Source organism: Gavia stellata, unplaced genomic scaffold, assembly GCF_030936135.1.
Source record: "Gavia stellata isolate bGavSte3 unplaced genomic scaffold, bGavSte3.hap2 HAP2_SCAFFOLD_34, whole genome shotgun sequence".
Lineage (NCBI taxonomy): Eukaryota > Metazoa > Chordata > Aves > Gaviiformes > Gaviidae > Gavia > Gavia stellata.
This window is the reverse complement of record NW_026776320.1, coordinates 2,601,548-2,622,853: the sequence shown is the minus strand read 5'-3', so window position 1 is coordinate 2,622,853 and position 21,306 is coordinate 2,601,548. Positions and strand designations below refer to the sequence as shown.

At 47.8% G+C, this 21,306-nt stretch overlaps 1 protein-coding gene across 1 annotated transcript; it reads right to left on the bottom strand.

The window, feature by feature from the left end:
* Window positions 1-9,520: 9,520 nt before the first annotated feature.
* On the bottom strand, window positions 9,521-17,664 carry LOC132320861 (syntabulin-like). Its single transcript, XM_059834485.1, is given in 7 exon segments — window positions 9,521-9,674; window positions 9,676-10,434; window positions 12,400-12,530; window positions 13,260-13,274; window positions 13,518-13,725; window positions 15,619-15,721; window positions 17,649-17,664. Coding segments are annotated over 7 exon segments (1,386 nt in total).
* Between the last annotated feature and the right edge of the window lie 3,642 nt (window positions 17,665-21,306).

The following is a 21,306-nucleotide window of genomic DNA, read 5'->3' as shown; positions in this document are numbered from 1 at the left end:
TGGTGGTAAATGAGAGGGTTTAGAAACCTCACACTGGAGCTTCAAAACTGTGATCAGTCTTCTGGCCTAAACTGGAATAAGTTGGACATAGGTAATTTAGCCATTGAAGTGCCATGACCCACAAAGCACTGTAGTATTTAGGCTCAGTTTGACAGTTGATTTTTAAGGCTAGATATCCTATGATCTTAAACTTGTTGCTTCTTCTGTGTAACATGATGTCACCGAATTTCACATCATAGTGTCAGTAAGTCCATATTTTCAGCTGAGTAGTTCTAAATGACATGCAAAAGATGGAGTATATGATTAGCCAAAAAATGCCGTGGCAAAACTCTCATAGTTCTTATTAGATTAGACTCACACTTTTCTGTATAAGAAAGGCTAATAAAATATATTTTACTATGGAAAATATAGCTAGCTGCACAGAATTCCTTTCCACATGCACTTATAATTTAATACAATTCTTTTTTTCTACTAAATACTATTACTATAATGCCAGGAATTATGTTGGATTTCAGGTTCATATCCCAACTGTACAATTCAGGATATGCTTCAGACCTGTTTATTCAAATAATTTTATTCAGACTGTGGCTAAAATAAACAGAGAAGCAATTTGAAGAAACTCGACGGAGGTTTTTCTGAAAGTCTAGTAGACATAATGATTAATATTTCCAGGAAGGCTGATGATTAGAGAAAATAATGGTATAGAGAAGAGCTTTCAGAAAAGAAGAAGAAAAAAGATGGAAAAGAGCTCTTACTGAAAATTGCTGGTAACCTAAACCACCTGCAAAAATACAGTATTTGCAATAGAAGACCTTAAAGTTGAAACAGAAGTGAAAATAATACAATTATTAAATTAAGGATAATTGACAGATAAAATAAAGTGATTGATAAATGGCAATAGTGTGCTTGCTGTTTTTCCTCTCTGATTTCAAACAGAACATGATATTCATTAAGGATTCATTCAAACGGATGTGATGAAAGACAGAAAACTAGCAGGAAAAAATATATCATGGCTTTACACAGTTATCATTATAAGATGTAGCTCTTTGTCAGTTACCAATTCATCAGCACTGAGAGTGCTTGCCTTCAGTACCTAACAACATCCTCATGCTAAGAGTGCTCTTTTCTCTTGAAGTCTCATTTATCTTCCTACACAGGTCATTAAAGTTTGAACCTGCTTGCTTGAAGTTGTGTCTATGGTTGCCACTTTCTCTGCATCCACCCCCACGCTGTTCTTGTGCTCCTGAGATCTCTTTATTTCAACAACAGCAGCAGCAGCAAGAGTACTGGAGTTTTTGCTGGTAGAAAACTGAGGAAAGATTTTGGTTTAGTTTCATCTGAGTTTCTAATTTTAACAAGTTGCAATAGTTTTCCCTAAGCTACAAGGTCTCGCTTTTAGTGGGACTTGGTAAGTCTTAGAGCGTCTGCTCTCAGCTACATAACACATAGTACACATACATTGCCATTATTTGGATATTTTTCCTTGCTTTGCTGTTCACTGGTTCTGTTTTAGGTGCCTGTGTGCCATGACAGAACACCCTAATTCATCGTTGTGCTTGTGCCTTCCTACTTGAGGAAAGAAGTTTACCCTGTGGACTGCTGTAACAATGGTGGGATATATAAAAAAAAAGGTTTGAATTTCTATGCGAAAACTACATGAGTTGTTAAAATGAGAATATAAGTAACTGCATGGGAAACTGGATATCAGAGATGTCCATATGCTCCTGAGCTTTTGGCTTTCTCCTTATTGACGGTGAGAGGGGTGTCAGTTATTACAGAATCACAGAGTAATTTAGGTTGTAAGGGACTTCTGAAAGTCACCTAATTTAACATCGAACCCCTGCCTCAAGCAAGGCTGACTAAATCAGGTTGCTCAGGGCTCTGTCCAGACAACTCTTGAGTGTCTTCAGGTTGGAAATTCTACAGCCTGTCTGGGCCTCTCTGCCCGTGTTTGGCCACTTTCACGCTGAAGAAGTTTGTCCTGATTTCTGGTCAAGATTTGCTGTGGTGCCTCTTGTCCTGTCACTGCGCACCTCAAGGAGAGTGTTTTCTCGGCGTCCCGCCCCGCCCGCCCCCCCACCGCCGCCGGAGCGGGGCAGGACGCGGAGCTGCAGCGCCCGGTGCGCGGTGCCGAGGGGTCGGTTCCCGCCCGCCATCGCCTGCGGCGGGAGGAGCTCGTGGGCAGCGCCGCCCGCCCCGCCCGCCCCTGCCGCTGCGCCCCGACCGGCCGGGGGGGCTCGGCTCGGCCCGGCTGCGCTCGGCTGGACTCGTTCCGGCTCGGCTGCGCTCGGCTAAGCTCGGGTCGTTTCGGCTCGGCTCGGCTGCTCTGGGCTCGGCTTGACGGGGCTCGGATCGCCCGGCTCGACACCACTCGGCGGGACTCGGCTAAGCTCGGGTCTTTTCGGCTCCGCTCCGATCCGCTCGTCTCGGCTGGGCTCGGCTGGGCTCGGCTCCGCTGGACTCCGCTCGGCTCGGATCGGCGGGACTCGGCGGGACTCGCGGGACTCGGCGGGGCGGGTCTGGGCCGGGCCCGGTGCCGGTGCCGCAGCCCCCGCGCAGGCGAACCGGCCCGGGCGCTGCCCACGCAGGAGCTCTCCTCGGGCGGGTCCCGGGACACCCCTGCCGAGCTCCGCCGAACCCCCCTCGCTGGGCGGCAGCCGGCGGGACCGAGAGACCCCGGCGGGCGCAGGGCAGAGGCGCGGCGGTCCCGCCCCTCCCCGCCCCTCCCCGCCCCTCCCGGGACAGAGGGGTCCGCAGCGGCTGTCCCGGGGCTGCTGCCCCACGCCCACCCGTGCGGCGGCACCGAAGCGGGTGGAAGAGGACCCCGGCTGCCGACCCCACACGCGCCCCCCCGCAGGAGCTCCCGGGCCGAGGGGGCCCTGGCCGGGGACGCCCGGCGGGCTCCAGCCCCGGGACGCGGAGCAGCTCCCCCGGGAGACGGTGCCGCCGCCGCCGCCGAGCCCCGCTGCGGGGAGCGGGGTGGGGAGCGTGCCGCCGGCGACCCCCCACGTCCCGGGTGGGCAGCGCGCGCGCGCACCCGCGTGTGCATTTGCTTTTCCTCCTTTCGCAGCAGTTTGGAATAACGGGGCGGGGGGGGACGGAGCCGGGGCGGGGGGGCGGGCGCGGCCGGGGTGCAATTTCTCCTTAATAATGTCATAGTCCCGATTCTTTGCAGTAAAACACATTATCATTAAATTGCCATGACGGCTCTGCTCCGCTCTCAATTGTTTATTGCATCGGGATTTCAAGCGGAAAAAGTCTCCAACTCCAATCATCAAGAAAAAGCACCAAAAAAGGCAAAGTGTCCATTGGAAATGCTGAGAAACCCTTCAGTAACTCCTGAATATATTCCCTGTTTTCACTGTGAGACTCCAGCTCTGAAGGGGGGAAGCAGAATACAGAGATCCGGTAATACCACACTATACCATCTTTAATTCGCGAGAGCGAAGCGTAATACGCAGCAAGCTGCAAATACAGTGCTCTTCACTTACAGTAGCTGAAAGCATTTCATTCCCTTTTTTTCCGATCCATTGCTGGGTTGGGGTTGGCTTTCCCCCCCCACCTTTGAGCTGTGTTAAACAACTTGGCTTACCTGGAGGTGCACGGCGCTTGTGTTCTAGCTTGTGCTGCGGGTTCTTCCTGCAAAGAAGAAAACAGTAAAAGCTCAGCTCGCCACCGTGCTCCACACTTCACAAGCGCTGAACTCCTCGGTGTTCTATGGATGATTTCCGTTTCTTTTTAAAATTAAATTCTGTGACCAGTGCCTGACCACAGTCTCTCAGCTCAGGGTGGAATGGAGGGGGGGAAAAAAACCACCAGATTAAAGGAGAGTTCCTAAAGAAGAGAGTAAGAGTTCCTGCACACGAGTGCCTGGATAACAAGGGATCTAGTCGCTGGGATCAACCTCTGGTGAAGCTCGGACTGAGATCCAGTTCGGACTAAGAATGATCCCACTCTGTACTGGGAGGGGGCCAGGGGATCCAGTTTGGACTGGGACAGGGCCCAGTCTGTCCTGGGAGGGGTCCAGGGAATCCAGTTTGGACTGGGAATGATCTCACTCTGTACTGGGAGGGTGACAGGGGATCCAGTTTGGACTGGGACAGGGCCCAGTCTGTCCTGGGAGCGGGTCAAGGAATCCAGTTTGGACTGGGAATGATCCCAGTCTGTCCTGGGAAGGGGCCAGGGGCTCCAGTTAGGACTGGGACAGGTCCCAGTCTGTCCTGGGAGGGGGCCAGGGGATCCATTTTGGACTGGGAATGATCCCAGTCTGTCCTGGGAGGGGGCCAGGGGATCCAGTTTGGAATGTCAGTGATCAAAGTCTGTACTGGGAGGGGGGCAAGGGATCCAGTTTGGACTGGAACAGGGCCCAGTCTGTCCTGGGAGGGGGCCAGGGGATCAAGTTTGGACTGGGACAGGGCCCAGTCTGTCCTGGGAGGGGGCCAGGGGATCCAGTTTGGACTGAGACAGGGCCCAGTTTGGACTGGGAGAGGGCCCATTCTGTCCTGGGAGCGGGTCACAGAATCCAGTTTGGACTGGGAATGATCCCAGTCTGTCCTGGGAGGGGGCCAGGGGATCCAGTTAGGAATGAGAATGATCCCAGTGTGTCCTGGGTGGGTGCCAGGGGATCCAGTTTGGACTGGGAATGATGCCAGTTTGTCCTGGGAGGGGGTCAGGCGATCCAGTTTGGACTGGGAATGATCCCACTCTGTCCTGGGACGGTACAGGGCATCCAGTTTGGACTGGGACAGGGCCCAGTCTGTCCTGGGACGGGACCAGGGGCTCCAGTTTGGACTGGGAATGATCCCAGTCTGTCCTGGAAGGGGACCAGGGCATCCAGTTTGGACTGGGAACGATCCCAGGATGTCCTGGGAGGGGGCCAGGGGATCCAGTTTGGACTGGGACAGGGCCCAGTCTGTCCTGGGAGGGTGCCAGGGGATCCAGTTTGGACAGGGACAGGGCGCAGTCTGCCCTGGGAGGTGGCCAGGGGATCCAGTTGGAACTCGGAATGATTGCCGTCTGTACTGGGAGGGGGCCAAGGGATCCAGTTTCGAATGGCAATGATCCCAGTCTGTACTGGGAGGGGGCCAGGGGATCCAGTTTCAAATGGGAATGATCCCCGTCTGTCCTGGGATAGGGGCCAGGTGATCCAGTTTAGACTGGGAATGATCCCAGTCTGTCCTGGGAGGGGCCAGGGGATCCAGTTTGGACTGGGACAGGGCCCAGTCTGTCCTGGGAGGGGGCCAGGGGCTCCAGTTTGGACTGGGACAGGGCCCATTCTGTCCTGGGAGGGGTCCAGGGAATCCAGTTTGGACTGGGAATGATCTCACTCTGTACTGGGAGGGGCCAGGGGATCCAGTTTGGACTGGGACAGGGCCCAGTCTGTCCTGGGAGGGGGCCAGGGGGTCTAGTTTGGAATGTCAATGATCCCAGTCTTGGGAGGGGCCAGGGCATCCAGTTTGGACTGGGAATGATCACACTCTGTCCTGGGAGAGGGCCAGGGGCTCCAGTTTTGACTTGGACAGGGCCCAGTCTGTCCTTGGAGAGGGCCCGGGCATCCAGTTTGGACTGGGACAGGGCCCAGTCTGTCCTGGGAGGGGGCCAGGCGATCCAGTTTGGACTGGGAATGATCTGTGTCTGTCCTGGGAGGGGGGCAGGGGATCCAGTTTGGTCTGGGAATGATCCCAGTCTGTCCTGGGAGGGGGCCAGGGGATCCAGTTTGAACTGGGAATGATCCCAGTCTGTCCTGGGAGGGGGCCAGGGGATCCAGTTTGGACTGGGAATGATCCCAGTCTGTCCTGGGAGGGGGCCAGGGGATCCAGTTTGAACTGGGAATGATCCCAGTCTGTCCTGGGAGGGTGCCAAGGGATCCAGTTTGAACTGGGAATGATCCCAGTCTGTCCTGGGAGGGGGCCTAGGCTCGAGGCCTTGTAACTGTCCTGTGCTCTCACTGACTCACTTACTCTGAATCTTTGAGAACTGAGTGGCTTTTGGTTGTACAGTATTTGAACAAATATTACTGCCTAAGACTAGATTAGTCTGAGAAGCTGTGCTTACCTGAAACATTTCATTAAAGAGTTTAAAAACCCCTTTGCTTCCTGCCTGATGAAGAATGTCTGCTTTTGCTTTTTTATCAAAGTCTTTCTAAATACTTCACCGTTTTCCATGGGAGATCATAGTGACCGCTGCGGAAGAAAATGACTTGTTATGGCTGACCTGCAACTCTAAATGTACTCCTGGTAGAGGCCACTATGGTAGAGCACAAGTTAGAGCCGAACACTGAAGTGGATTTCTTGTCACTTTGTCACTTGCAGCTTCCTGCGCTACCATGGCCATTTACCACACTGCAGTGGTTACCAGCGGGGGCATCACCACAGAACAGTGGTGCACACCGCTCCTTTCTGAGGAAGGTTGATGTTGTGAACGTAGGGCAGCGATTTAACCACTTACTTCCATTGGTAAATTCGTATTTCTAGCAGAAATTCTTTTATTTCCTACAGTTAGGGAAAAAAATCCTCCCACCTTATACTCGTTACATAGGTAGTATAACTGAAAAAAATTTGCATCCTCCTGTTCATAAAGCTACTGTGAAAACTCAGTTCAGTTAACAGCACTTCTCAAATGCAATTTTTGTACACTTACTGTATGTATTTACAGTGGAATTCCTCTCGGAAAAGTGTGCAAGGTAAATATGCAGTAGAAGGCAACAGTGCTTTAATGAAGAGGAAAAGTTAATGTCTGGGGGAAGGAAAAGTGTGTAGGAAGAGGGGAGTCCCTGTGGTTCTTAGGTGCCGCTCAGAGCTTCGGTGAATACCTTCTCCATCTTCTGCTGTGTGGATGTTATTATCCCTGAATTCATGGGTTGTATGGATTTCCTGTCTTGTGACAGATGGGTGAAGGCAGCAAATTCTGTGCCTGAGCCTTAGTCCCTGTGCATACAGGTGTTGTAAATACTCTGATTTTCTAAAATAATCAAAATATGATCATATAGAAAGGTTAAATTTGATTAATAAATAAAATAATAAAATACAAAGGCATAAGTTAGGATGGTTAAGTTTGAAACAATAACCATAGGAACCTCACCAGGGAGTCGCTGTTCCATACCAAGGAACTAACAGTAATGAGATGCAACGATGAAGAATTGAATAGAAAAGTTTCGTTTGAGTCCTGTGACAATATGACCTGATATGCATCAGTGATGCTGCTTGGAAAATTCCTTACCTTTCCCACCTTGATTCAAATATCAAGAATGCCAATCAATAAATATTAATAGAACTAACCATTGATTGTTTTAAGGATGGATATTGGTAGAATAGTATAATCCAGAGAGCGATTAATAAAAATTAAATTATATATATTCTGTATGAAGGTAACTAGGTATGAATTATCTGTGATTTAATCATAAACTAACTGTTGAACAATGTAGCATTGTGAATAGGTAGGATTTGCTTGTCAAGAGAAGGATAAGTTATAGGCCTGGTCAGTAAACCGAGGAAAACTTAGAAAGATTCCAAGAATGGGATTTTACAACCAAGCTCAGCATGCACAAAGATTGGGTTCAACTAAAGGACACCATGAGGAAGACTATGGACGACCACCAGAGGACCTTAGACGACCACCTGTGTACCTGAAGGCGCATGCCTCACGAGCATTTACATATATTAATGAGTTCTCAGAAATTGTATGAATATGTTAATTGTTTCTTGGAAATGTGATGAATATGTATACTTTGATTGTATATAACTTTTGTAGCAGAGAAACTAAGCACGCACACAAGGTGGAGCGATCCCCTGTGCGTCCAGCGCTGCAATAAAGAAGTGTCTGCTCAGCTACGTACATTGTGTAGGTGAGTTTTTATATTACAGATTTGTAACACAGGGAACAGTGAAGTTGTAAAAGAATGGGAAGGGGTGGGGGGAGCTATCGGCCTAGATCATCTCTGCCTAGAAAACCAGAAATTTTAACTAAGTCATAAGTAGGTTCTGACACAAGTTTTGTTTAAAAGAGAAGTAACTGAGCAAGCAAGACAGTAAGAATTACCTTCTTTGTAAGGTGTTGATGAAAGGTTGGGTGGAGCCAGACAAACTCCACTATTTCATCTGTTGGATAGCATTGCCCTCATCTGACCTAGGCACAGATCTCAAGTTTGGGACACGGAGAATTTGTGGTTTGATGGTCACAGTGACATCTCATTGGGCACACGGAGACTGCATGCCTCTCGGCCGGGTTAAACGAGGCCTTCTGGACTTCTGTTAAATGCCAGGAAGACTGATACTCTCCTGGCAGTGCAGAAATGAGAAGCTGCAAGCTTCTGGAAGATTGCATTGGGTTAAAGATGAGGTCACTTGCATCTTTAGTGCAGCGTGGATGCGGCAGAGCGGGTGGCCTGCGTGTCACAGACCGGCTGGAGCCTTTTTCTCTGGCTGAGTGCTTACGCTTGGAGCTGAAATGAGGTGTTCTCCGGGTCCTGATGGTTCCTTATGCCCTGACACAGTGCCCCCTCCAGCTCTGCCTCTGCCTGATAGCTCAGCTGAGTCGGTCTATTTTGTATAGCTTTGCTACAAGAAAACACTCACACATGTTTAATATTTTTAACATGCTTTACTGAACTTGTAATTATAAAGGCAATTTACAATAAAGCAATTAAATAAACAATAAGTTAAAACACCATACATTTATACAAAGTATTTCAAAGGGCTCAAATGACTATCAGGTTCCAACTCATTAAGCCTTTAAAACAACATCAATCTTCAAAGTGTATCCACACCTATACTTAGCATTGTAACATGTTTGAAGACTCCCATCAACGATTAAGAGCACTGCACGAGACAGGCATGAATGATGTGCTTGAAGCTTCCTGGGAAATATGGGTTTTACCTCTAAATTGAATTCACTCTTTGGACAACAAATTGTAAACACTAGCAGCCTTTCTGGAGTACATGAGTGATACCCTTAGTGGGAACCAGTCTCCACGTCCCTCACTTAACACTGTAGTTTCACAAATGTTTCAGGTTAGTGCTGCCTAAAGACATACCCCACCTTTCTCCAGCCATCTGTTCCCATGCACATCTCGTGCTACCCTTGAGCCAGTGCAAAGCACTTGTACGTTTGCTCAGTGAACCGGCCAGGGAAACTGATTGAGCTTCAAGCTAATTCAGCAAAGAAACATGGCAGAGCGCTAGCTGTAATTCTCCTTGATTTCCCTGGTCATGTTCGCTGTGCAGATGTGCTGGCACCAGAAAGACATCAGCACAGGGGAGAGACACAGTGCCTGGGAGCAGGAAGACTATTTCTGTAGGCAGCAGTACTGTTAAAAACACCAGTTAAAACCATCTTGTGGAACTACAGGGTTCAGCTTTTTCATTTTGAAACAAGAAACGTGTTTTCGAAACAATTTATAATGCCGATCAAATAGTCAGGAGCAAAATAGTGGACTATCAGAATAGACAATAACTTTTTATGATCTCTCTCACCCCTCTTTCTCTCTGCCTCAGCCAGCCGGTGCCCAGGGGTGGAGCGGACTTCAGGTTTTCATCTCGAAGGGTGTATGGTGCAAAGAGTGCAGGGCCACCAGGCCGCAAACACAAAGCAATGCTCCAATACTGTAAATGGGATCTGTTCCTCCTCTCCGAGTACGGAAAGCCCACAGGATAGTTGGTACAACAGGGGCTGCTACAGTATCTCTTCTTTATTCCTGTCTTGACATACCCAAAGGCTTCATCGTCATGAGGTTCTGCAAAATCACGTTCCTTCATAAAATGGTTTTCCTTAACTCCGTGCTCCACCTTCCTGCATGGAGACTCCATAGGTGACAAAAGGATGGCAGAGTTTGGATGACTTGGAGTTAAGTCCACTATGATACCAGAGTCACTGAACCTTCCAGGAGAAAATTCACCCAGTTCCTTCAGTGAAGACGGTGGGCTTAGAGGACAGGCATCTTGAGCTCTGAAGATGTTTTGAATGAGCTGCTCCACATCTAGGCTAGATGCCACCATGTCAGTCTGGATGGCCTGCTCCACCATCACATGGCTGACTTTCTCCTCCTCCCGGGAAGAAGCCACCTCCTCCAGAGCTTGGTCCTCTGTGGTGAGGCTGTCTGGCATTGTGGTACACAACACCAACGGCTTCCCCTCTGAGTCACACCTGTACTCCAGGCACTGCTCATCTCTCACAGAGCTGCTCTGAGCCATCTCCATGCTCTGCAGCAAAGATTCCAGTTTCTTGTTTTCAATGCTAATGTCTATGAAGTATTGCTGCATTTTTTTGTCTTTCTCAGCCAAGCTGTTTTTCATGCTTTCAATAACCTGCTTGAGTTGTTTAACTTCCCTTCTTGCTTCCAAGGCGGCCAGCTCTGCCTCCACACGATGACACTCTTCCTCAACCCAGTCTTCCTTCATCCGTCCCAGCTGAGCTTTGAGTTCTTCTATTTCTGTTTCCCTGTAGCAAAATAAAAAAGTTATAAAGCTTCTGCTGACCGGTCAGTTAAAGAGTCAACGTGAGGCTCCACTGCACTGGGATGGCTATGCTGCGGAGATGCTCCAAGAAAGAAGCAAGCTTTTCCATGCAGCACTTGCTGCTGCCTTGAACGGAGCTGGCAGAGATGTCAGTCGGCTGCCCAGACACGCCAGCTGATTGCTAACTAGAGTCACCGACCTCGCCACACAGCCAGCAGCCTTGTGGACTGTGCTCTGATCCTGGACATTCTGAGGTGCAAGTGCTGGCTCTAGGTAAGGTCCAACCAGTGCAGCGCTTAACATCTCACCTACTGCCTCACCCTGGAGGAAATGGAAAGCTGGAGGCTGGAAAGCTGCCCGGCAGAAAAGGACCTGGGGCTGTTGATTGACAGCCGGCTGAAGATGAGCCAGCAATGTGCCCAGGTTGCCAAGGTGTCCAACAGCATCCTGGCCTGTATCAGAAATGGTGTGGCCAGCAGGAGCAGGGAGGTGATCGTGCCTCTGTACTCGGCGCTGGTGAGGCCGCACCTCGAATGATGTGTTCGGTTTTGGGCCCCTCACTACAAGAAAGACATTGAGGTGCTGGAGCATGTCCAGAGGAGGAAGGGCAAGGAAGCTGGTGAGGGGTCTGGAACACAAGTCTGATGAGGAGCGGCTGAGGGAACTGGGGATGTTCAGTCTGGAGAAGAGGAGGCTGTGGGGAGACCTCATCACTCTCTACAGCTACCTGAAAGGGGGTTGCGAAGAGGTGGGTGTTGGTCTCTTCTCCCAGGTGACTAGTGACAGGACAAGAGGAAATGGCCTCATGTTGTGCCAGGGGAGGTTCAGGTTGGATATTAGGAAAAACTTCTATACTGAGAAAGTGGTGAAGCATTGGGACAGGCTGCCCAGGGAGGTGGTGGAGTCACCATCGCTGGAGGTGTTCAAGGAATGTGTGGACGTGGCATTGTGGGACACGGTTTAGTGGGCATGGTGGTGTGGGGTTGATGGTTTGCCTAGCTTATCTCACAGGTCATTTCCAACCTTAATGATTCTGTGATTCTGTGAAATGAGGAACTGCTGCCTGGATGCGTCCCCTGTGCCTGCCAGCAGCTCGTCACGTACAGCCAGAGCCAACACTGGCCTCAGACAGCAGGAGGGCTCGGGGCTGCAGGCATCTGGCTTGCTTCGCACCCACCCAGCCCAGCGTGGAGCCAGAGGCTGCTGCCTTGACTTGCAAGCAAGTGGGGAGAGGGGGCCCTTACTGAGATCCAGCCCTCCCAGATGCAGAGGTCGGGCTATCCCGAGCTGGTCCAAGGGGTCCCTGGGACTCTGCCTTGGGGCTCCACTCAAACACCCCTTTGTGCCCGCTTGGGCTGTGTGTGCTGGAGAGCCAGCTCTCAGAGTGCAGCTTTAGTAAAAGAGATGACAGAGATGACGTCTGTTGCTGTGGAATGCACATTGTCGCTTTTTTGCTCAGCATCCATACAAAGGGCTCTTGCGAAAAATTCAGTATCTAAGCGACAAAACCACAAGCGGGCACACTGGTTGGTGTAAGAGCTTTTCTTTCATTAGGGGAGAAGGGGGACAGCTGTAGTCATCTTTCACTGAATCAAGCAGAACAGGAGACTAAGGCAATAACATGCTTGCAAGTCGAAACTCTTATGTAGAAAAGGTCTCAATGCTAAATCAGACTGGTAAAAAATGACCCTTTAAAAATATTCTGCTAGGGAAGTTCAGAAAAGGGAAAAGAGGCAGCCATATTCATAACTAAACTGCATGGTACGTATTCACGGAGCACGCTATGAAACCTGAAATACCTGAAACGAACCTAATCAGATTGATCATATTTCAAATTTCTTAATGAAGACTTTATGTGGTCCAGAAATGAGTAAAAACATTCAGGATTCCCACCCCTAAATGCTCCTGAATTAGTCTTTCTAATTCTGATTTCTGAAGTGAAATATACCTTTCTTTAAGTTTGCTCTCAGATTCCTTCAGCTTTGTTTTCGAATGCCGCACTGTAAGTTCCTTCTGCTGCAGAGGAGTCAAGCACTGCTCTGGATTTTCTGGCTTCACACTGTGATTGTCACCACAAGAAATGGTGACAAGAAAAGAAAAATGAAACCATCACATAACATCACTCCTACAGTTCTTAAGTCCTGGCAAAAAGAAAAACATCCCATACACTAATACAAAGCTTGACTCATTTGGGGCTCCTCACCGCCTGCACAAGTGACTCCCTCCGGCAAATCAAAGTACTTGAGGAAATGGCTGATTTGTGGCTATGTGCAAAATTTGGTATTTGTTATACTTGTCTTCAGTGCAGGGAGACACTTAACTTTAAAACACGCAGCCAACCCCTCACCCTAAACAGGTGGTGTGCCCAAGGGCAGGCAGCCGGGCCACCGGCAAAGGCACCCAGCTGCAGACACGGTCAGGTGAGGTAGTGTAGGGACTGCGTTCAGCTCCACATGTGAGGTAGGAAGCTGAGCACCCTGAAACCTAGATTCATCCTGTCTGGCTTTAGGTGCATATCTGACATGCTTGGCTGTTGAGTCGCCTGAGAGAGAGAGAGAGAGAGAGAGGGCAACAGCAGCAGCGTGGTGGCAATTTCTTCTCTGCAATACGTGTTGCATGCTCTGACAGGTATCTGTTTTCTTTCCTGTACGGGAAACTGCACAGAGAGGTGCCTAAGGCTGGGCAGGGTGAATTTTCACCTGAGTGTATCATATTTTCTATACTACCCCATCCAAGACTCTCCAAAGCGAAAGGACCCTTATACAAAAGAACCAGTAAATCCACATGGGAATTGATGCCATGAAACCACATGAAGGAGCCTGCCTTGGAGTGAAAAACAACTATAAGGGGCTTTGACTAAAAGTAACCTTGAATTTTACAGTGCTGAAACAATAAAGCTTTTACAGGGGATGGAGCACCCTGTTGACTGGCGAGCCACCAATATGAGGAGTCACACCTATGCTGAGGAGCAAGTTGACCTGCACGGCAACCCAGACAGCCAATGCCACATTACCGTGCAGAGACGGTAAGTCAGTGCGCTGAACACTGGCATGCTGAAATAAAGACTTGCCTCATCACTGAGCTGCTGTCGCTTCCTTTGCATGAGCCTGGCTTGCTCCTGCTGGCTGAAGAAGCCCCGTAATTCTGGTGGACGTTAGCAGGACACAGCTGGCTTTTGCCCAGTCTTGTCAAAGGGTCCTTTTCACGAGAAGCAGGTGGGCTGGCTCTGGACTTGTAGGATAAGGATCCATTATTCCGACCATAAGGGCCACGACTGCAGGGGAAGCAACACGGTTAAGGCATATTGGATTATCCTCATCACGCAACCCATTATGTGTCTTATTTTACACACAAAGTTGTCTAAACACTAAAACAGACAGGTAACTGTGAGTGGCCGTGAAGAAAGTCAGTCCCAAAGTCATCAGCCACTGCACGTTCTTTCACTGACTGTGGGGCACTCAGTCTGAATTACGTGATCTAGGAAAACCTCAGCCATTTTCACATTTCTCAGTGGATAGCACGATTCCCAGTGACTCCATCAGATCATCCACGTTCCCTGAACCTCTGACTCCATTAAGTAATGAGAGAACTGCAGCCTGGACTAGTGCCAAAAGAACCACACTTCAGCCTTTCCCAGCCAGGTCTGCATAGAGATGCCTGTCCACGGAGGTCTGCTGTAAGACTGCTTTCAAGCTCCTCAGCAAGCGGCCTGAAGGATCACAGCGTGCAGTGAAAACAGATTTTGGTTGAGCCACTGTTCTTTCCTGCCTTTGGCATACCGGCTGCTTCAGCTGCCATTGTCAGCTATTCACTTGCTTAGATATAGTTTGAAACCCACTGTGAGCAGTCTGAAAGAGTATTAAAAAAGCACAGCCTTTTCTTTCTTCCTTCCAGTTTCCCCTCATACATATCTACCTTTCTTTTCCCACTCTTTACTAAATAATCGGACTGTCAACTGTGTGCTTGACAGCAATTGGTATCTGCATTGCCTGACAGCCGCCAAAGGGCTGGGGTGCTCTGAGGACAGCTTCTCGAGGGGCATTCCTCACTTGCTTTGCCTTCTGCCCTACTACGCTGCTAACTTCGTCCTCTCATGCCAGTTGTTCTTCTAAACTGTAACGGAAGGGCTGGTTTCAAAAAAATATGGTAAAAGGCAAATCCAGTCAGCAAAAGAGAAACCTTAAGCATAAAAATTGAAATACCACAGAATTATGAAGCAAGCTCTCTTCTCAAAACCATCTGACTTGGTTTCCTCCCTTGTCCGAAAATGGAACCGTTTATAAGGAACAGGTGGTTGAGTGGCTGCCGCAGACCTTCATCGCACTGCTGCTGTTTGGGTCATTTTATAACCATTTCACAATGAAGTGCAAGACTGTGGCTTGTGACAACGTGGAAACGTTTCACAGCGACTTAAGCCAAACAGTTAAAAGAGAACATATTGCAAAGGAGACATCTCTTTCCACTCGGTACAGTACAGCATCAACTCTTGTGTGAGGCAGAATTTGCCCAGACTGTGCGTAACACAGCCACGCATTTGAAGGAGCATTCTTACAGAGGACTTCTGTCCAATTAAGTAGGTCAGTATGCTCTAACGTAAAGTTACATTTAAATGCACAATAATCTATGAAATGATACATCATCTTACTGCAAGTAAGGTGATTTTAGGGCTTCATATTATATCTAGTATTGCTTTTTCCCCCAGCCAGTACCTTTACTTATTAGGTTTAACCTAGAGAGCACTTCAGTAACATTTATTTTTCCAACAGTCTCATGACACAGACAGGAAACTGCTCATTAAGCATCATTCTGCCAACCTCTGTACACTGGGGCAAGCTGCAACCTTGGAGACGTGTGTGCCTTAAGCACAGGGCTATCCCACTGCCAGTCCCAGCCTGCCTGCCAGCTCTTCCACAAAGGGCAGGAAACCAGTCCTGTCAGTTTGAACTCTTTGGTTTTGGTCTCCAAACACAGCATTTGTATTTTTTTTTTCTTCTTTCTCATATCACAGGTCTCATCAACATAAGTACTGCCCAAGAGCACAGCATCACCCAAATTGTTTTAAAACTCACAATACTGCTATTGTCTGTATTAGTTGCAAGACCTTACAGAGTAGTCTACCTCTGCACTAGTGACACCTGCACTATTCACGAAAGATTGCTTTGCTTACTTGAGAGAAAAAGAAGATCTTTTGCTTCCAGCAGCAGACACGTGGACTTCAGGCGCTGAAATACCGCCCATGCTGCTTGAAGAGCTGAAATCGGCTTCACTCCCTGGCAAGGAAAAGGGAAGAGTAAAAACATGATGATAACTCAAAGTCTGTTTTCAAAATAACAATGAATCCCAAGCATCCTTCCTTTGTCCGTCCTGTGTGCATTTTAGAAGTCGCATGAATTTTCAAACATCCCTGAGGACAAGCGCTGGGCTTGTTCCAGATTTTCAACGTGTCTTCAGAACCGGCACTTCAACAAGAGCAGAAAAAACATTTGAACACAAAACCCTCATGCTACAGAAGCCATTGTAGGACGCGGCCAGGAACATTTGTTGTGACAACCTGTTTGCTTTCTCACAGCCATCAGCACGTGAATGAGGCTGCTCACGTGGCTCCGTCAGAAGCCCAGTGATTCGGAACACACAATTGTGATGTCAAATGAGAACCAAAAATAGAGTGAAGGCATCTAAAACACAACCTCCCCAGGATTTAGATATCTAGGTACATAAATGCAAGTAAAATCCCAGTGTTTAAAGGGGCCAAATGTTCGAAATGCCACCACTATCTCTCTGCAAAGACCTGCTGAGGTCTTTATGGTCGAGCTTCCACTTTTGAGCCCAGTAACCACCGCTTACCCCATGCTCTTATACCACAGTGGAATCAAATAAGTGAGATTTGCATGACTAAGATAAAGACATTCGCTTCGCTTTCTATGCCTACACATAAATAGAGATACATAAACAGAAGGAACATATAGACATATGCACTCAATACTGCTCAAAAAGTGTTAAAAGGAATCACTCTGAGGGAAACAAATACTTTTAGGGAAGTAATTTGGCCACCAAAGAACAAAGGTCAGCGAACACTGAAGCTGTTTATGATTTGAAGTCAAACATGGCCAGAAAATGGAAAACCAGAGTTTTCTATTTTCTGTCTGAAATGATGCTTTCATTTTGAAAACTGTCAAATTTCTTTCTTCTTTTAAAAAGGGGTGAAAACATTAAAAAATCTCCCCAGTCATTCTAAAGATTTTAGGTTGAGTATCATCTCTGTTCAGTCTGAAACACAGGTTTTCTTTAATGTATTGATTTGGCAGCAAAGCCCCAAATCAGTTATTCCCATAGCTCCACTTTGAACATAACAGGGTGTCAGACAAAAAAAGAAATAGGGGATGTAAAGGAAAAGAGAACAGGGAATAATCTACCAATTCCTGAGTAAACATTGCTCAGAAAACAGTTCCAATCCCAGGATTCTCATTAAAAAGGCGTTAATAACCTGCAGGAATCCCAAAAAAGGTCAACAAAAATGGTAACACGATTACAGGGCACTGTTTAGGAAGGGAGATGATGGGAACTTGTGTGTTCTAAGATAAAAAGAAATACTGGCAACACAGGGAGGAGGAACACAGCTGGAAAACTGTAGAGAAACTGTAGAGAAAACCAGGTAACAGCAACACAGGATTCTGGCTGCAATGCATGTTATTTCATGAAAAATGACTTGAAATAAAATCTGATGGTTGGTGGGAGTTGTGCATAGTAAAATGTAGCTGGAGTAGGTTCAGAATACTTTAACCAGGGAATCAGAAAGCTATTTTAAACGTTGGCATAAATAATAAAGATTGTAATTTAAAAGCAGAGCACAAAAAAAATATCTCCCAAGGGAAGATTCATAACGGCCTCTTTCATATGCACAGTATTTCTTTCTGTGGAGGTGAAACGAGCTAAAAGTCACAGAAAACAGTCAGAAAGAGCAGAAAATTTGCTGCAGTAAATACCCAAATTGCAAAACATGTTCTAGCTTGACCTCACGCCTATTTAAAACAAATACTTAAGAGTGTGCAGTGTGTGTAGCATCGGCTTCTCTTTTTTGACTCATCTTCCAGACTGCTTGAATATACAAAAAAGAATTTTTTTGACTAAAGATAACAGCTATTGCCATCTTCCATACCTGCCTCAATTCTGACCTTGAAACCCCAGGGCCCTTCTTACGCCAGAACTCAGCCATCTTTTCCAGGTGCAGGAGCACGTCCCCACAATCCCCACGAGACCTGCATCTCTGCCAAAAGGCATGTGGAGCTAAAAGATGAATTGGCTGGCATGGGTCTCACCCTGTCCAGCAGCCCGGCGGCTCAGGCGCTCCCTGCAAAAGTCCCATCTCTGCATCCCCTACTCACTCAGCTTTGCAGTCAGAGCCGTGGCTTTCTCAGGGACCAAGCGCAAGGCTATGCTCGAGGTGTCAGGCATCCTGAGGCGAGAACCTCCCTTTAACGGTGGGCATCCCACTCTCTGTAAATCTGGAGCAGTATCGAGACAATTAACGGGCCAGAGAGAGAGAGAGAGAGAAAGGAGTTATGGTGTGCCTGCTGGGAACTCGGCTTCAAACCCCCAACAAAACAGTTACTGAATTCTACGAAGGGGAACAGCTTCCCTGGGAGCAGACTCCCCGCATCACCTCAGTCTACCCAGCAGACTGCTATTAGGGTGCCCTTCTTCTCTGTCCTCAAGTTCCCTTTACTGAATTAAGTAACAGGCATCTCCTTTTTTTTTTTTTTTTTTTTCCCCTTCTGTGAGGAAGGAGATAAGTACCTTACTGCAGAATATTTGTGCTCGACACACTGAATTGCAGGTGGCCTGTGCCACCAGCCCAGGGCTGAGCAGTTCATTATTTAGGACAGATGGGACTCAGGCTTTTGCCTTTTACTTGCCCATTCCTCCTTTGTAACTTGCTGACTTCTTTTTTGCATCCTCCATTTTCGCTGTGACGTCTGGGCGCTTGCTACAGCCTAAGAGTCTTCTGAACAAAAGGAGAGACGTGTCTTGAGAGGCCACAGCCCAACCACTAATTGTCTACATCTCCACTAAGCAACGGCAACCATCATTTTTTAGAAGGGGGTGGCTCATAAAATTTGCGACACAGAATTAAAAGATCACTTTTCTAGGCCACTTGAATTCAACAGAAACTTGTAGATTTGCATTCAAACATACAAAACACTTCAAAGCCAAAACTGTAAGTGCTACTTAGCTTATTCTCCTTTGAAAGAAATGCTTGGCTATTTGAACATGTTTTCCACATCAATTCAACTAAATTTGTTTAAATTCAAACTTTAAATCGAAGAACTATAAAAATCCAAACTAAAGAAAATAGCGCTATGCTAATAATTTTTATCTAACTCTTAAAGCATCTTTTGCTCAAAATATTTATATTCCGATTACATTCCAGAATTATCTCTCGGATGTTACAGAGCACCTTTTTCACTTCAGTGCAATTTAGTTAGCTTATGTTCTAAAAATACTTCATGCCTGCTGACTAACAAAATTCATGGTGCGAAATGAGATACAGAAATTTCCCTGTGCAATGCTAGGCGCCTTGGGCAGCGGTCCTCAGAAACAGGACAAACAGAGAGTGCCTAAGCTTATCAGGGATGAACAGAAGAGGAAAAGGCATCTAATTAGACCTACTTGAAAGATCCAAGCGTGATCTTCAAACACCAACTTTCTTCTGCAGCTGAATGTCCAAGACTGACTTTCCTTTCTGTTAAACAAAAAAAAACCAAAAACCCTAAACAAACAAAAAAGGAGAGATAAAAGAGACAGAGACGGTACTTGGCTTCCATAAGGGCTAACAGCAGAGCTGTCAGAGACCTGATGAGGACCACAGGAGACTGGGGTGGGATTCATCTGACTAAACATGAATGTCTCTAACGTAGACACCCGCGTCTGAGCCAACATCGGTCCCATTTTTAGACAACGGAGAGTTACTCAGTAGAACCAGTGAGTTCAAGGCACTGCTTACCTTATCCTAAAGTAAATGCTTACATATTTGGGCAGAAAGACCGCACACTAGAGTCACTGATTTTATTTGTTATATCTCCTTTAAAACAAAATAGGACCTCAGTCCACTTCTGCAGGCGGAGACAATTACAGCTACATTACAGATACACAGCTGAGGTCAGACAAATGACAGTCCATCTCTGCTCTATCCAATTTGGCTCAAGACCGTGAATGTACATCTCCCTCACCTCCCAAACAGCTCCCGTAACCCCCAGAAGAAGGGAAATGGCAGATTCACCTCTTAAAGCTGTTCCACTTAGGAAGTGGAAAGAGAGCCAGTCCCCACCCACAGCCCACAGCTCCTGAAGGTCATCTGAGGAGACCTGGAGATTCAAATGTCACCTCTTCTAAATCTCCAACACCGAGGGATTCATGCCAGAGAGAGGAGCTCCAGCGGGATCTACTGGCTGTGCCGGGTCCGTTGAGCCAACTGGGAGGGACCACTCACAAACTGCCACCGGAACCCAAACGTTCTGAAGCGTGCGGGGGAGGGCGGGGCTATGCAAATGACGGACCCCCAACAGCCGCATCCACCCCCCACCACCCACCAGACTTCACAGCGCTGGTGCCTTCCAGACCTCACAGCTCCAACTGCTACAGCACACCACACCTTCCCAGGGTGATGCCCCTCCATGCCCAACTCCAGGACGCAAGCTTTGAGGATAGCACGGGCTTGAACCCGGACATGGCGTCCTCGCTCCTGGAGGGCGAGATGTGCATGTTCATCTCCCTCTGAAAGAGGAAAAAATGACTTTAGAAACCCTCAACCCGACACGACAATAGCTTTAACTCATTTAAAGCAGACACAGAAGATGTTTCTATGAACTTCTGATCCTAGTATTTAGGAACAAAAATACAGGCTTTAGACAAGTATGATTAATTGAAGGAAATCACGCCAGATAATCTCAATGCCACTTTAAAGAGGATTTCATATTGAAGCAAGCTGGGAGGGGATTTTGTCAGCCAGGAATCCATCAGCAAGCACTTCAATCTTTAAGGGAACTGATTTTGGAACACTGAAGGGATATTTTTCATTATAAAACCATTTACTCCAAGCAGGAGAAGATCATCCACTGTACACTCGCACTCTGCTATTCACACACCCCTCCCTCCCCGCCCTTTTTTTTTTATTAATTAAAAACAAGTGCCACTAAGCAGTATTTCCGATGGAAGGCAAATGTGGGTAAGCCTTCCAGAAATACAGGCAGCTCAAAGCAATTGTCCTGTCCCACAGAGAGCATCCCAAAGGAAGACTGAGCTCCCCAACACGCCTTGCACAACTGCAACCCCTCCCCAGGAAGCCCAAAGAGAAACATGATGCTTTTGAAAAATCCCAGTCCTCCGCACTTGATGGTGTCAGAGCAAAAGTCTGGACAAGAACAAGAGCCCCACCTGAGGCTCAACAAAGCTGTATTTGATGCACAGTCTGGGAAAACCAGAGCCAGCAGATGAACTGAGAGCTTTTACAGAAGGCCTCAGACCTCCCAGCATCAGCGCTGAGAGCAGCTTCCATACGCCAAGCAGTGGGATGGAGAAACAGCTGGTCACGAGCAATGGGTCCTTCCCAAGGTCTCCAGGCAGCCTGCACCATAGAGGGTTGCTTAAGCAAGCCGTTTGTAAGAGACAAGGTCTAGGAGGAGGCTCTTCCATAAACGGCATTCTCAAGCCGAGATCCTCGAGAACACGACCTTGCTGCTCGCTCTCTTCCCCTACAGAGCCTGAAGGAGCTGCCTAACGGCTCAGGCAATCTCCATTTTCAAGAGAGGCAGAGTCCAGCAGTATGTAAGGCTGCCAGATCCAGAGACATCTCCCGTAT